The sequence below is a fragment of the Rousettus aegyptiacus genome, unplaced genomic scaffold (genome assembly GCF_014176215.1).
Source record: "Rousettus aegyptiacus isolate mRouAeg1 unplaced genomic scaffold, mRouAeg1.p scaffold_m13_p_6, whole genome shotgun sequence".
Taxonomy (NCBI): Eukaryota; Metazoa; Chordata; class Mammalia; order Chiroptera; family Pteropodidae; genus Rousettus; species Rousettus aegyptiacus.
Window position 1 is genome coordinate 17,129,850 of NW_023416309.1, and position 13,098 is coordinate 17,142,947.

At 36.9% G+C, this 13,098-nt stretch overlaps 1 protein-coding gene and 1 pseudogene across 1 annotated transcript in view; both read right to left on the reverse strand.

Annotated features, from left to right (window-relative positions):
* The window catches only part of LOC118603875 (kinesin family binding protein), a 32,217-nt gene extending 27,925 nt beyond the window's left edge, over window positions 1-4,292 (reverse strand). Inside the window, exon 1 of the mRNA XM_036222952.1 lies at window positions 3,796-4,292. Within this exon, the coding sequence (XP_036078845.1) occupies window positions 3,796-4,221 (426 nt within the window). The 5' untranslated portion in view covers window positions 4,222-4,292. The remainder of the gene's footprint in view (window positions 1-3,795) is intronic.
* Window positions 4,293-12,965: 8,673 nt separating this feature from the next.
* Window positions 12,966-13,084, reverse strand: LOC118604503 (annotated as a pseudogene).
* Window positions 13,085-13,098: the final 14 nt, after the last annotated feature.

Consider the following 13,098-nt stretch of genomic DNA (forward strand, 5'->3'; position numbering starts at 1 on the left):
GTAGCAATATTTAGACTTCATAAAACAAAGGCTGAAAAACAAGAGACAAAGAAGGACCTGGAAATTCCACTTCTGGGTATTTATCCAAAGAAACTCAAAACACTAACTCAAAAAGACATATGCATCCATATGTTCACTGCAGCATTATTTACAACAGCCAAGATATGGAAACAACTTAAGTGTCCATCAACAGATGAATGAATAAAGAAGATGTGGTACATATATACAATGGAATATTATTCAGCTGTAAAAAGAATGAAATCTTCCCATTTGAAACACATGGATGGATCTAGAGGGTAATATGCTAAGTGAAATAAGTTGGACAGAGAATTCATATACCACATGATTTCACTCATACATGGAATCTAAAAAATAAAATAAAAACAAAAAACAGAAACAAACTCAAGAGATACAGAGAACATTATGATGGTTGCCAGATAGGAGAAGGGTTAGGGAGACAGGTGAAAAAGGAGAAGGAATTAAGAAGTATAAATTAATAGTCACAAAATAGTCATTGTGCTGTAAAGTACAGCATAGGTAACATGGTCAAGAATATTGCAATAAGTATGTATGGTGTCAGATGGGTACTAGATTTAATTGAGGTGACCACTTCATAAGTTATATAAATATCTAATCATATGTTGTGCACCTGAAACTAATATATCATATCTCAACTATAACTGAAAATTTTTTAAAAAACAAACAAAAAAAAATCATTGAATGAAATTCACCATATTAACAGACCAAAAAATAAAAAAACTTGATCTCAGACACAGTGAAGAAATGATGCTGAGTGAAAGACCAAAAGAGTATATACTGTATGATTCCATTATGAAATTCTAGAAAATGGGGGGAGGAGCAATGTGGGAGGGGTCACAAAGGAATACAAGGAAACTTTTAGTGGTGAATGTGTTCATTACCTTGACTGCAATGACTGTTTCATGAATATATACATACTTCAAAATTCATCAAACTGTATACTTTATATTATTGTGTGTCAAACTGTACCTCAGTAAAGCTATAAACATACACAAAAGGTACTCCTTATACACATATATCTTGGCAGTGAGGAGAATAATCTACTAATTTGTTAGGGAATTTCAGTCAAAATGACAATGCAAAATACATGCTGATAGCAAAAATCAGAAGAAAAATCAGAGAAAAATAATTCCTAGAGCCCCCAGAACCCTGTGAAGATAGAAGAGTAAAATCTCATTTGATAATCTAATGTGGGTCCAGATTCTGTATATCCATAGTTTCTCAGGAAGGAGACACTAGACTGAGACAAAGCAGTGAAAATATCAGAAATTCTCACAAACTGATACTTTCAAACTTTTACACACACACGGTCTTTTACCAAAACAGATCATTCTAATTTCAAACATGCCTTACAATCATCCCTCTCCCTCTTAATACTGATATTTTTGGTTAACAAATATAAACCATTATTTGTAATGGCTGCATACTGTTCTTCTATATGGATGTACCGGTATTTACTTACCCATTTATCTACTGACTGATATTTTATTCTTTTTTTAAAATCAACAATGTTAGGATGACCATCCATGTTAACATAGCTTTGTATACCTGTCTCAATATTATTTTAGAATACTGATGTGGAATTTTCATGTCAACATCTTGACTCAAGAGATTTGATACCTATTAATCTTCAGAAAAGTTCTATGAATTTATATTTCCATGAGCAATGCAAATGGATACTATCCATTTTCTCATCATCTCTCCAACAATGAATGTAATTAATACCTTTAATAATCTCTGCCAATCTGATACAATTTTTTTTTCATTTAGTTTGCTTTATTATTAGTGAGGTCAAATTTCTCATCATGTATAGCAAATATTAAATGTAATAAAAGGCTATAGTGTGGTAATGACACTGGAATCAATAGATCAACTGAGTTCAGAAACAGACTAGCACAAATAGAACCTAATTAAATTATTATTGTTATACTGTTTTGGTATCTGGTAGGCTAGCTTTAGTGCATTGTTTTTTTTTTTTTCACATTTGTATATTCACTTATCTTTATTATTCCAGATAAACATACTCATTTTCTCAAGTTCTAAGAAAAAAAAAACCTACAGTGATTTCAGCAAAATTACATCAGTCCAAAAAATGAATATCAGGATAATACTATTATGTTTAATTTGCCACTCAGGAACATGGTCTATCTCTCTTTTTAAGATTATCAGTTCTATCACCCCTAATACTGCTGTTGTGAATGCAATTTTTCAAAATAATATTTTTAACAAGTTATCGCTGATATACAGGAATATTACTGATATTACATGTCCTCTTGCTTTATTGAACTGCTATTTCTAATAGTTTTTCAGTTGACAACCAGGACTTTTAGGTATACAAGAATCACATATACAAGTGACTTATATTTTTACAAATTACTTTATTTTTCCAAAATAACTTATTTGTTTTCTATATATACCAATGGCCAAAACATCTAATCAAGGTTTTGCTCCTGATTTAGTAAGGATACCTCTAATAATTCACCCTTCAGGAAAAGTTGGCTATTTGAAATACTGAATTTCAAAAAAAAAAAAAAAAATACCGTTTTTTAATTCAATGTAAGATGTCATAATTAGTAAGACACAATTATTTTATGTATCAAAAAGAAAACACTGCAAAGTTATGCAGCCCTGATTTTGGTGACATTAAAATATGAAAGAATGTACATATTAAAATCAAATCAATAAAATTCAACAAATATTGGAATTTATATTCATTAAGGAAAGTTCCTAATTCTATTTTTAAAATATTGAAGTAATTTTTTTAATGTTTATGAAGAGCTTAAACAGCCATACAGTTAAAGAAATTTCAAATAATTGAGGTTTTGTTTGATTTCAACATCTCATTGACTTCATTAATCATTCATCCACTCAATAAATTTAGAATGGCCTACATGGTGCCAGGTACCGAGGTTATAAATAGTGAGCAAAAAGAGATTCTGTTCCTGTTTTTATGTAGCTTTTAATTTTATTGAGCCATGATAATAAAATATGACCTATATAAGTTTCTTTTTAATTGAGGTGTTTCTTTGAGGCCTACTTACCATATGATCAATTTTGGTAAACATTTCCCGGATGGCAAATATTAGGAACTGGAGCTATTGGATGTAAGGATTTGTGAGGTTAGCAAAAGTACCTGGCACATACAAGGAGTTCATACATATTTGAATTTTGAAGTGTTATGTTCCCGATGAGAACGTCAGATTTCTTAGGAAACCAAATGCCATGTAAATGGGAAACAATAAGCAACATGAGATTTCAAAGGTGAGAGGAAGAGGTCAATTCGGAACAAAATCATTCAGAGTATAAGGTGAATTTTGGGATGGCTTTTAAAGAATGGGCAGGAATTCTCTGGGGAACAAACAAATGAATATGGCAAGAATAGAAACGGAAGATTTTAGATATCTGGTTTTAAATTAAGAATGTACTCTGATCATTCTTTGTAATTTCCTTGAGACCTTAAATTAAAATGACTTGGATTTTTTTCATCATAGAATGAACAGGATTTGGACTGGTGGAGAAGATTTGGAAAAGGCATTTATGATTGTAGGAGGGTCTCCGGAAATCAATGGGTTGACTAGGTACGACTAAACGAAGCAGCAGGTGCTGCTGAAGTGGGCGATGAAGGTGGAGAGAGAGTTTTGAGAGCCGCTTATGTCAAAAACGTGGGACAATTTGTGTCTTTGGCCTCGGCTAGAGTTGGGGCCCTCTCCATCCCCTCGCCTCTGGCCGACAGCAGCCGGCCAGGCTCGCTCTCACCTGTGCCAGGATGTAGAGGGAGACGCAGTCTTGCGACAACCGGTACTTGCGCAGCAGCCTCAGGCATTTCACCAGATGCTCCTCCCCCGCCGACAGCTCCTCAGTGTCGATGTGGTTTACTCCGAGATAGAACTCAATAACCGCCAGCCTCACTGCCCCCTGTGCGATGGGGCCCTCGACCTCCACCACTTCAGCCGGCAGCTGCAGGGCGTCGTCCTCCGCGCCCAAGCCGTCCTCCGCTTGAAGCCGCTCATCCTCGTCCTCAGGCACGGGGCCAAGCAATGCCTTGACCTCTTCCAGCAGCACTCGGGCGCCGTATTTGCATTTGTACGGTTCCTTCTCGGGGTTTTTATGCAATTCTACCCGCGACAGGGCCAGAGCGGCCTGGAATTTCTCACGAATCTCGGCCCACGCAGTATTCGCCATTGCGGCCTCTGCAGCCCTGGTTTCCTCAATGTTTGCAATTGGGACTCCCGCCTTCCTTCTGCTTTGCGACACTTCACTTACGGCCCCCGACAAGTCCGAGCGCTGCAGAGTGGTAACCAATGAAGTCTGCCAGGGGACCCGCAATGCGGCAGTGACCAATGGGAAGGCGTAGCTATTACCATGGCAACCGCTGTCATGGAAACGAAGCCGCCAAGGGAGGTGGCCCCCACCTCCAGCCCCGCTCTCTGCAGTGGTGCATTCATCTCTCGCTTGACCCAGCGAAGTTATACTTTATAAAAATTTCGGCTGTCTTTAAGATAACGTGAAAGCATTTTTTACAACCATGTCTACTGGTGCTTATTTCGGCAGCATATATACAAACTACTAACTACACTACTACTAACTACTCTTGTTGTTTGGTATAAGCTGAAAGGCAGAAGTCTTTTGATATTAGTGTGTAATTCAGCCACTGACTAGTAATGTAACAAGGATCTGTTTATTATTGTTACTATATAGCCTGTTGAGCAAAAGCTATAAAAGTAAAAAGTACTCAGTGATCAATTAATATTTTCACTTCAGCCCTGAAATACAGGTTGTAGGTATGTACGCAACTTCCCAAAGTAAGGAAAGTTAAATCCCGGAGCTGTGACAAGCTACCTCAAGCATGGCTTTTTACATTACATACCTTCGTGAATTAGCAAGTCAAATACGGGGGTGGGCTGGGGGATGACAGAGTTTTAACTATAAAGTGCTAGCACTGATTTTGGAAGCTCAAAGTTTTAATCTCAGATCTCCTTCTAATTAACAAGTTAAATTTTCTAAGCTTCAGCTGTCTCATAGTAAAACGTAAGTGACAATTTATTACTGTGCATAGAGCCCATAATTTATTACTTATCTCTACAGAATTATTCTAAGAAATGAATGAAATTATATACTTGTCCTTTAAAAATATTAGTGTTCTTCAGGATTCCTTTCTAATTTTTGTCCTAAGGAGATTTTATGACTTTCTAGGGCTTCAATTACAAACATGTGCTGCTCATTTCCAAAACTTGGTCTCAAGGCTAGATGGCTCTCTGGAGCTTTGGACTGTAGTATCTGTTTCCTAATTGGAGCAACCACACCTGAATGTTCCACTGACCTGTGTACATCAGTGTGTTCAAATGAGAACTCATTATTTTTCTCTTCATATGTCCACTTCATCCCACACCACATTTGCCCTTACATTCTGCATCTCAGTGAATGGCACCACTATACTCCAAGCCGATGGTAACACCTTATTCTTTCTTCTCTTATCCTTAAATGTAAAACCAAGTACTGTCCGGTTCACCTTCCACATAGCTCTTACATCTGTCTACTTTTCATCTACAATAGTTTAGACTACATCATCTGCATTACTTTTAATAGGTACTCCTGCTGCCAGTCTGGCTTCCTACTGTGCATTTTCCACAACATTCTAAATAACTCATTCATTCATTCCATACATATCTGAAGTGCCTGTTAATTTGCCAGGCACTATTCTAGGCTCTGGGAATTCAACAGTTAAAAACAGACAAAAAACCTCTACTAGTAGAGGAAAAGACATTAAATATATTAAATAAATATATAGTAATGTCAGATGATGAACGTTATGGAAACAAAACGAGATAAGGAGTGTTAATAGGTGAAGCAAGGTTGCTATTTTTTTTCTTCTTTGTACATTGTAATCCAGGAACCCATCATATAACCATCTCATTTTTTTGCCTTTCCCTCTCGAAAAATTACAATCGTTCTTTTAATATGCTGACTACATATATAAAGAAATTAATACAAATTTGATTTATGAAAATTTGGTAACATTTGGAGTATGTATATTAATTTGCTCAACAACGATGTTTTTTGAGTTTGTTCAAAAAATTACAAACTTAACTGAACTGCTGAATCTTTTCCCCCAGTTTTACTGAAGTATAAAAGACAATTCGTTGCTCATATTTACATCATACAATTCAATGAATTTTTTTCAATTATAGTTGGCATACAATTATGTATTAGTTTCAGTTGTACAGCATAGTGATTAGAGATTTATATAACTCACAAAATGGTCACCCAACTAAATCAGGTACCACTCTTGCCCCTTACATTTTGCAACATTGTTGCCTATTTTCCTTATGCTGCTACATTATAGCTCCATGACTATTTTGTATCTATCCATTTGTACTCCTTAATTCCTTTGCCCTTTTTCACTGTACCCCCCAAACTCCCTCCCATCTAATAACCCTCAAAATAGTGTCTATTTATGTTTATTTTTGTTTTTATTACTGTCATTTATTCTGTTTCATAGATTCCACATGTACATGAAATCATGTGGTATTTGTCTTTCTCTGACTTAATTCATTCAGTGAGATACTCTCTAGGCCCATCAAGGCAATATCTTTTTCCCACCCCTTTCTTTTAGTCTGTGTCTTTCGATCTGAAATGGGTCTCTTATAGGCGGCATATATAGGGGTCTTGTTTTCTTATCCATTCAGCTTTCTTTTGGTTGGAGCACTTAATTCTTTTCCATTTGAGGTACTTGTTGATAAGTAAGTAGTTATTACCATTCTTTATTCATGTTTTTGATATATGTTTTCTCTTTTCAAGAAGTCACTCCAATAATTCCTGTAATACTGGTTTAGTGATGATGAATTCCTTTAGCTTATTTTTGTCTGGGAAGCCCTTTATCTGTCCTTCAACTCTAAATGATAGCTTTGCTGGATAAAGTATTCTTAGTTGTAGATCTCGAGTTTTCCATACTGAATATTTTGTGCCAAGCCCTCTGTCCTTCTGTTGAGAAATCAGCTGCCAGTCTTATGAGTGCTCCCTTGTAGATAACTGCTTTTCTCTTGCTGCTTTTAAGAGTCTCTCTTTATCTTTAACCATTGGCACTTTAATTATGATGCGTCCTGGTGTGGGCCTCTTTGGGTTCATTTTTTAGGGGACTCTCTGAGCTTCCTGGGGTTGAATGTTTATGTCCTTCACCAGGTTAGGGAAGTTTTCAAATCATTATTTCTTCAAATATATATTCAACTTCTTGTTCTCCTTCTTCAGGTACTCCTATGACACAGATGCTGTTACCCTTAATTTTGTCCCATAGGCTCCTTAAATTATTATTATATTCATGATTACCTTTTTCTTGCTGTTCTGACTGGGCGTCCTTGGCTTCCCCATCCTCTATATCGGTGTTCCAATGCTCTTTTTCCGCCACTGTTGATTCTCTCTGATATACTCTTCACCTCAGATAATGTATTTTTCATTTCTGACTGGTTCTTTTATAATTTCCATTTCCATTTTTATTTTTAATATCCCTTTATTAAAGTTCTCACTGAATTCATCTACACTTCCCTTAATTTCATTGAAGATCTTTATAATCAGTGTTTTGAACTCTGTATCTGTGAGATTGCTTGACTCCATTTTTCTTTAATTTATATTCTGTTCTTTCATATGGTTTCTGCTTGTCTTCCCATTTTGGATGCCTTTCTGTGTCTGTTTCTATGTACTAATCAAAGCTCCTAAGTCTCCTGGACTTTTTTTTTTTTTTTTTAATTTATGCCTACAGCACCGAGTCTTCCTAGGCGGCCTCCCATCCAAGTACTAACCAAGCCCGACCAAGCTTAGCTTCTGAGATCAAACTTTGGGCTTGTTCAGGGTGGCATGGCTGTAGACCATGGACCATGCCTCCACTAGGGTGCAAACCCAGGACCTTCTGCATGTAAAGCAGATGTGCTAACCGCTACACTATGATACCATGTCCTCCCTGTCTTATTAGCATGGCTTTGTGTAGCAGGTGTCTAGTGGCACAGTCCTGAGGAGGGCCAAGTTTAGTCCCAGCCTGTGCCCCTCTGGGGCCAACTGTTAAGATTAAGCAAGCAATTCACAGATGTTGTGCTTATAGTTGCCTAAAGAAACCACACCAGAAACCAAGGGCAGTTGCTACTAGTGAGTCATGGCGCTGTTCAGGAAGTGGCATAGGACTCACCGAGGACACAACTAAATGTTGTTTGCATAGGGCCCCGAGCTGAGGGATGTGGAGTTTCAGGGAATCCTCTGGGAAGAGCAACCTCGGTTCAACGACGTCTCAGCTATGGCAGTGCTGAGTCTGTGCACTGGGAGAGGGGAGGGCTCAACAGAGAAACAAGGGATACCACCGGCACTTCTGCCCAGGAGAAAGCCTTGCCTCTGGCCCTTGCTCTGACAACTCAGTGTCCTCCTGTAAGTTCCTAGTGCTCCCCCATGCAGCCAGCCCAGCCCTGGTGCTCAGAGTGAGCAGAAGTCCAGTCGTGGTTGCAGACACGGCCCCTTTAAGAGGTGTCTGCAGCTGCCAGCAGCCACTGCCATAGCCTCTGTCCCATTTAGCTGCTGGGGACCGGGCAGCCTCAAGTCTTAGCCCCCTCCTGCCTATTGCTGGGTGATGTCTTATTTCTCTCCCTAGCTATTCATCTAGACCCGCAGGTGACTCTGCTTGCTGTTTGCTCCATGTTTCTGTCTCAACTTTGATGTGGTCGCAAGGAAGGCTGAGTGAACCTTCTATCATCTATGCCATTTTGCCTGGTTCTCAGCAAGGTTCCTGTTTTTAAAGAGTTGTCAAGAAAGTCCTTTACTAAAAAGACATCATTTGAGTAAAGATCTGAAGACACAGGAGAGTGTGCCTTTGGCTTTGACACCGGAGTGTGCCCTTGTGTGGTCATGGAAGGACACCTCTTGGATGGAGTAGAGTGAATGTAGAGAAAAGTAGGAAATGAAGTCAAAGAAGTAATACGGGCCTGATTATGTAGGATTTGTAAGGCAACTAATATAGACTTTGGGTATTCTCAGTGAGATGGTAGCCGTTGGATGGTTTTGAAGAAAAGGGTGACAAGACCTGACTTACAGGATTATTCAGGAAACAAACTGAAGGAGAGACAAGGGAATAAATCTGTTCATAAATAGGAAAGTGATTGGCACATGGTTAATAATGGCAGCTAATTACTTACTGTGAGCCAGATAACATCCTATATATCAAAATCTTCTAATCCTCAGAACAACTCTGTGAGATACTATTATTTTCATTCTGCAGATTAGAAATTGTGGTCCAGAGATTAATTATTTACCAAAGGTCACTTAAAATAGGCAGTTTTACTCCAGAGTCCACCTTCAATCATTACACTATGCTATCTTGTAGTAGGAGCTCAATAAATAAACCACCACAACACATGGTGCTGTCCTCTGAAGATCTGGCTGGAGGAACACACATGTGAAAACTAGAGATTTTTGAAAAATCCTTACACAAACACACCTAAGAAACACAAAGACATTGGACTAGGAAACGAGGTGGAAGAGTTCTGGCTGCCATTTGGGGAGCATATTCCCTCTTGGCCTTCTTTTTATATCTGTATCTTGAGTACATCTTTAGTATATATTGATCTGAAAGTGTCAGAAAATGCAATTGTACAAGACAAAAATAAGAGGTATAATGATTGGGAAGGAGAAGGGAAAATTATCATTATTTATAAATGGTATGATTGTGTAGCAAAGTAAAACAACTGAACACAGAAAAAGAAAGTTCAGTAAGTACACCCATCACAAATAAAAGTATAAAAATCAACTTTTTATTGGAAGAAAGATGCAATGGAGAAAAAGATCGCTTTTGTAACAGCAACGACAATCTAACATAAATTTGAGCTATGTAATGAGCCAGATTAAAAAAAAAATTATAATGTAGGACATAAAATAAGTCTTGGTCGCCAGTTTGTAGGCTCCAAATAGCATTTCCTATTATAAGGAAACAAGGTTACTTGGAGAACATGGCAATTTCGGATTTGGGGCAGGATGAGCCTGGATATCTTGTCATACCAGAGATCAAGGAAACTATCAAAGAAAGATTAGTAGGGTAAGGTCAAAATGACTGAGAAGGTACCAACTTAAAAGGCTCTTGCTGGCCAAAGATGGGACAATTTGATCATCAATAAAATAACTGTAATAAAGTATGTCATGTGTTAAAATCCACAAATTTATAATGAACCAACAGTAACAAAAAAAAAAAAAACTCATTGACCACCTTTTGATGAAGCTAGGGAACCAATTTTGAAAACTGGTACATAAAGGGAAAGAATCAAACACTCATCTGGTCTTTTCTGTAGGAATAATAATCAATACCCAAGTGTTGATTAGGGCACATTTCCTTCTTCAAAGCTGTTTTTGCTAATGAATGAAAAAGAAATGATAGAATACCACCATTCTGCAAGAACCCAAATGAAACTATGGATTCAGACAATGATCATCTCTTGCTGCTAATATCAAAAGACAGGGACAATTGGACATTGTGTACCCTTTCTAGATCTAATTATCATTTACATTAAATGCAGGGGAGGGGAGAAGAAGCTGGTTAAATGATAGACAGAGATGTACCAACAAAATTCAGAATCTACAGAACAAATAGCCTGCCTTTTCCAAAATAAATTGCAAGAAAAAAATTCCTCCTTCTAAAGGGGAATTTGCCAATACATAATAAAAACAACATATGCGCTTACCTTTGACCCAGGTATTCTCACTTCTAGGAATCTACCCTGAAGATATACCCCAACAGCATGAAAATACATGTATACAAGGTTCCTCACTGCAGCACCGTTTATAACTGAAAAATACTGGAAACAAACTATGTTCTCATGTATAAGAAATAAGAAAATGGTTGAAAAAAACTCTGGTATACCCACACAATGGAATATGATGCAGTTGTAAAACAAACTAAAAAAGAGTAAGATATCTATGAACTTATATGGAGTGATTTTCAGGAAATAAAGCAAAGTGCAAAGCAGTTTCTATAGGATGGTACCTTTCATATTAAAAATCCTGGTTTTGGTAAGGGTACTATGGTTATATGTTAATACCGGTGGAAACTGAGTGGAGAGAATACGAGAACTACTATTTTTACATTTTGGTAGGTCTAAAATTATTTCAAAATAAAACAAAATTTAATCTTTTTAGAAAAATTACAGGCAGTAATATGCTCTTGGAGAACAAGCTCAAGTCCATGTAATTCCAGTGGAAAGAAACATAACTTAATAAAATGCTTTTAAAGTTACCTTTAAAAAGAGACTTGTCTCCAATTAAAATATAAAGAGGAATACCACATGATTTCACGTACATGTGGAATCTAAAGAACAAAATTAATAACAACAAAAATGGAAATTAACTCAGATACAGAGAATATTTTGAGGGCAACTAGATTGGAGAGGGGTTGAGGAGACTGCGAAGAAGGGCAAAGGGATTAAGTACAAATGGAGTTATTAAGTAGACATGGGGATGTAAACTGTAACATAAGGAAAATAGTTAACAAATATGTAAGGGGGAAGAGGGGTACTAGATTTAGTGGGGTGATCACTTTGTGAGTTATATAGATCTCTAATCACTATGCTGTAGAACTGAAACTAATATGTTATTGTATGCCAACTATAATTGAATCAGTTGGCTTTAGAGAGTTTAAAGTAGTGTATAATCTGGCGATGGCCAGAAGGGGTGGAGGTTGGGGAAACTGGGAGAATGGGGTGAAGGGTTAAAGAGGTACAAATTAGTAGTTGATAGATGATCACGGGGATGGGGAGCACAGCATAGGGAATGCAGTTAGCATTAATGTATTAGCTAGTTGGACAGCCAGAAGAGCAACTGGGATCATTTCATAAACTATATAAATATCTAACCAATGTACTGTACACTGTATACTAATAAAATTTTTAAATATATGTATATATACAGACAGTATTTAAGGCAGTGACAAAAGGATGGATTGATTATTCAATAAATGCTGTGGAATTACCAGTCACTTGGGAAACAGGGCTGAACAAAACCTAGATCCCTTCTTGATCCTTACACTAAATCCCAGATGAATTAAAGATTCAAATAGAATAGAGTTCTAGAAGATGCGGGGGAATATTTTTATACCTCACAAGTGGGGAATACTTTTCGAAGCATAAAGCAGCCAGAAATGATAAAACACTGATAGTTATAACTGCATAATAAAACTTTAAGTCAAAACACCCCATATAGTTAAAAGACAAATGAAAATTTGGAAAAAGCATTTGCTACATGTTACTAATAAACGAAGAACTCATTGAAAAGACAGACCCCAATACAAAAACAAGGTATTTTTTAAAATGCAAATGGCCAATAAATGCAAGATCTTAACCCTCACTCAATTAAAAGATGCAAATAAATACAATATTATTTTGCACCTAGCAAACTGAAAAAAGGAAGCCAAAATCCAGTGTACCAGTTCTATGGAGAAACACATTTTCTCATTCATTGTAGGGAGGGGATGTAAACTGGTACTGCTTTGGAGAGCCACTTGCACCAAAATTTAATACATATTCACTTTGAACCTGCAATTCTACTTCTAGAAAATTTATTCTAGCCTGACAATCAGATGAGTAGGCAAAGACGTATACAAGAACACTCATTTTAGGGTTACTTACAATAGTGAAAAATTACAAATAACCAACATGGCCATCTAGAGTCCTGGTTAAATATACAGTAAGATACCATGGAGTCATCAAAAATGTCGTGAATCTGTACTTACAGAAAAGTGTGCATAACATTGAGGGGAAAAGAGCAATTCATAAAACTGAATGATTCCAATTGTGTAAATGAATTCCTACATGAGATGTTCACAAAAATCTTAGATATGGTTTGACTGTTAGTTTTTTTCCTCCTATGTTTAGATTTTTATACCCATCATTTATTATTATTATTATTTTTAACACCTACAGCACCAGGTATTCCTAGGTGGTCTCCCATCCAAGTACTAACCAGGTCCAACCCTGCTTAGCCTCCAAGATAAGACGACATCGGGCACATTCAGGGTGGCATGGCCATAGACTCATCATTTATTAT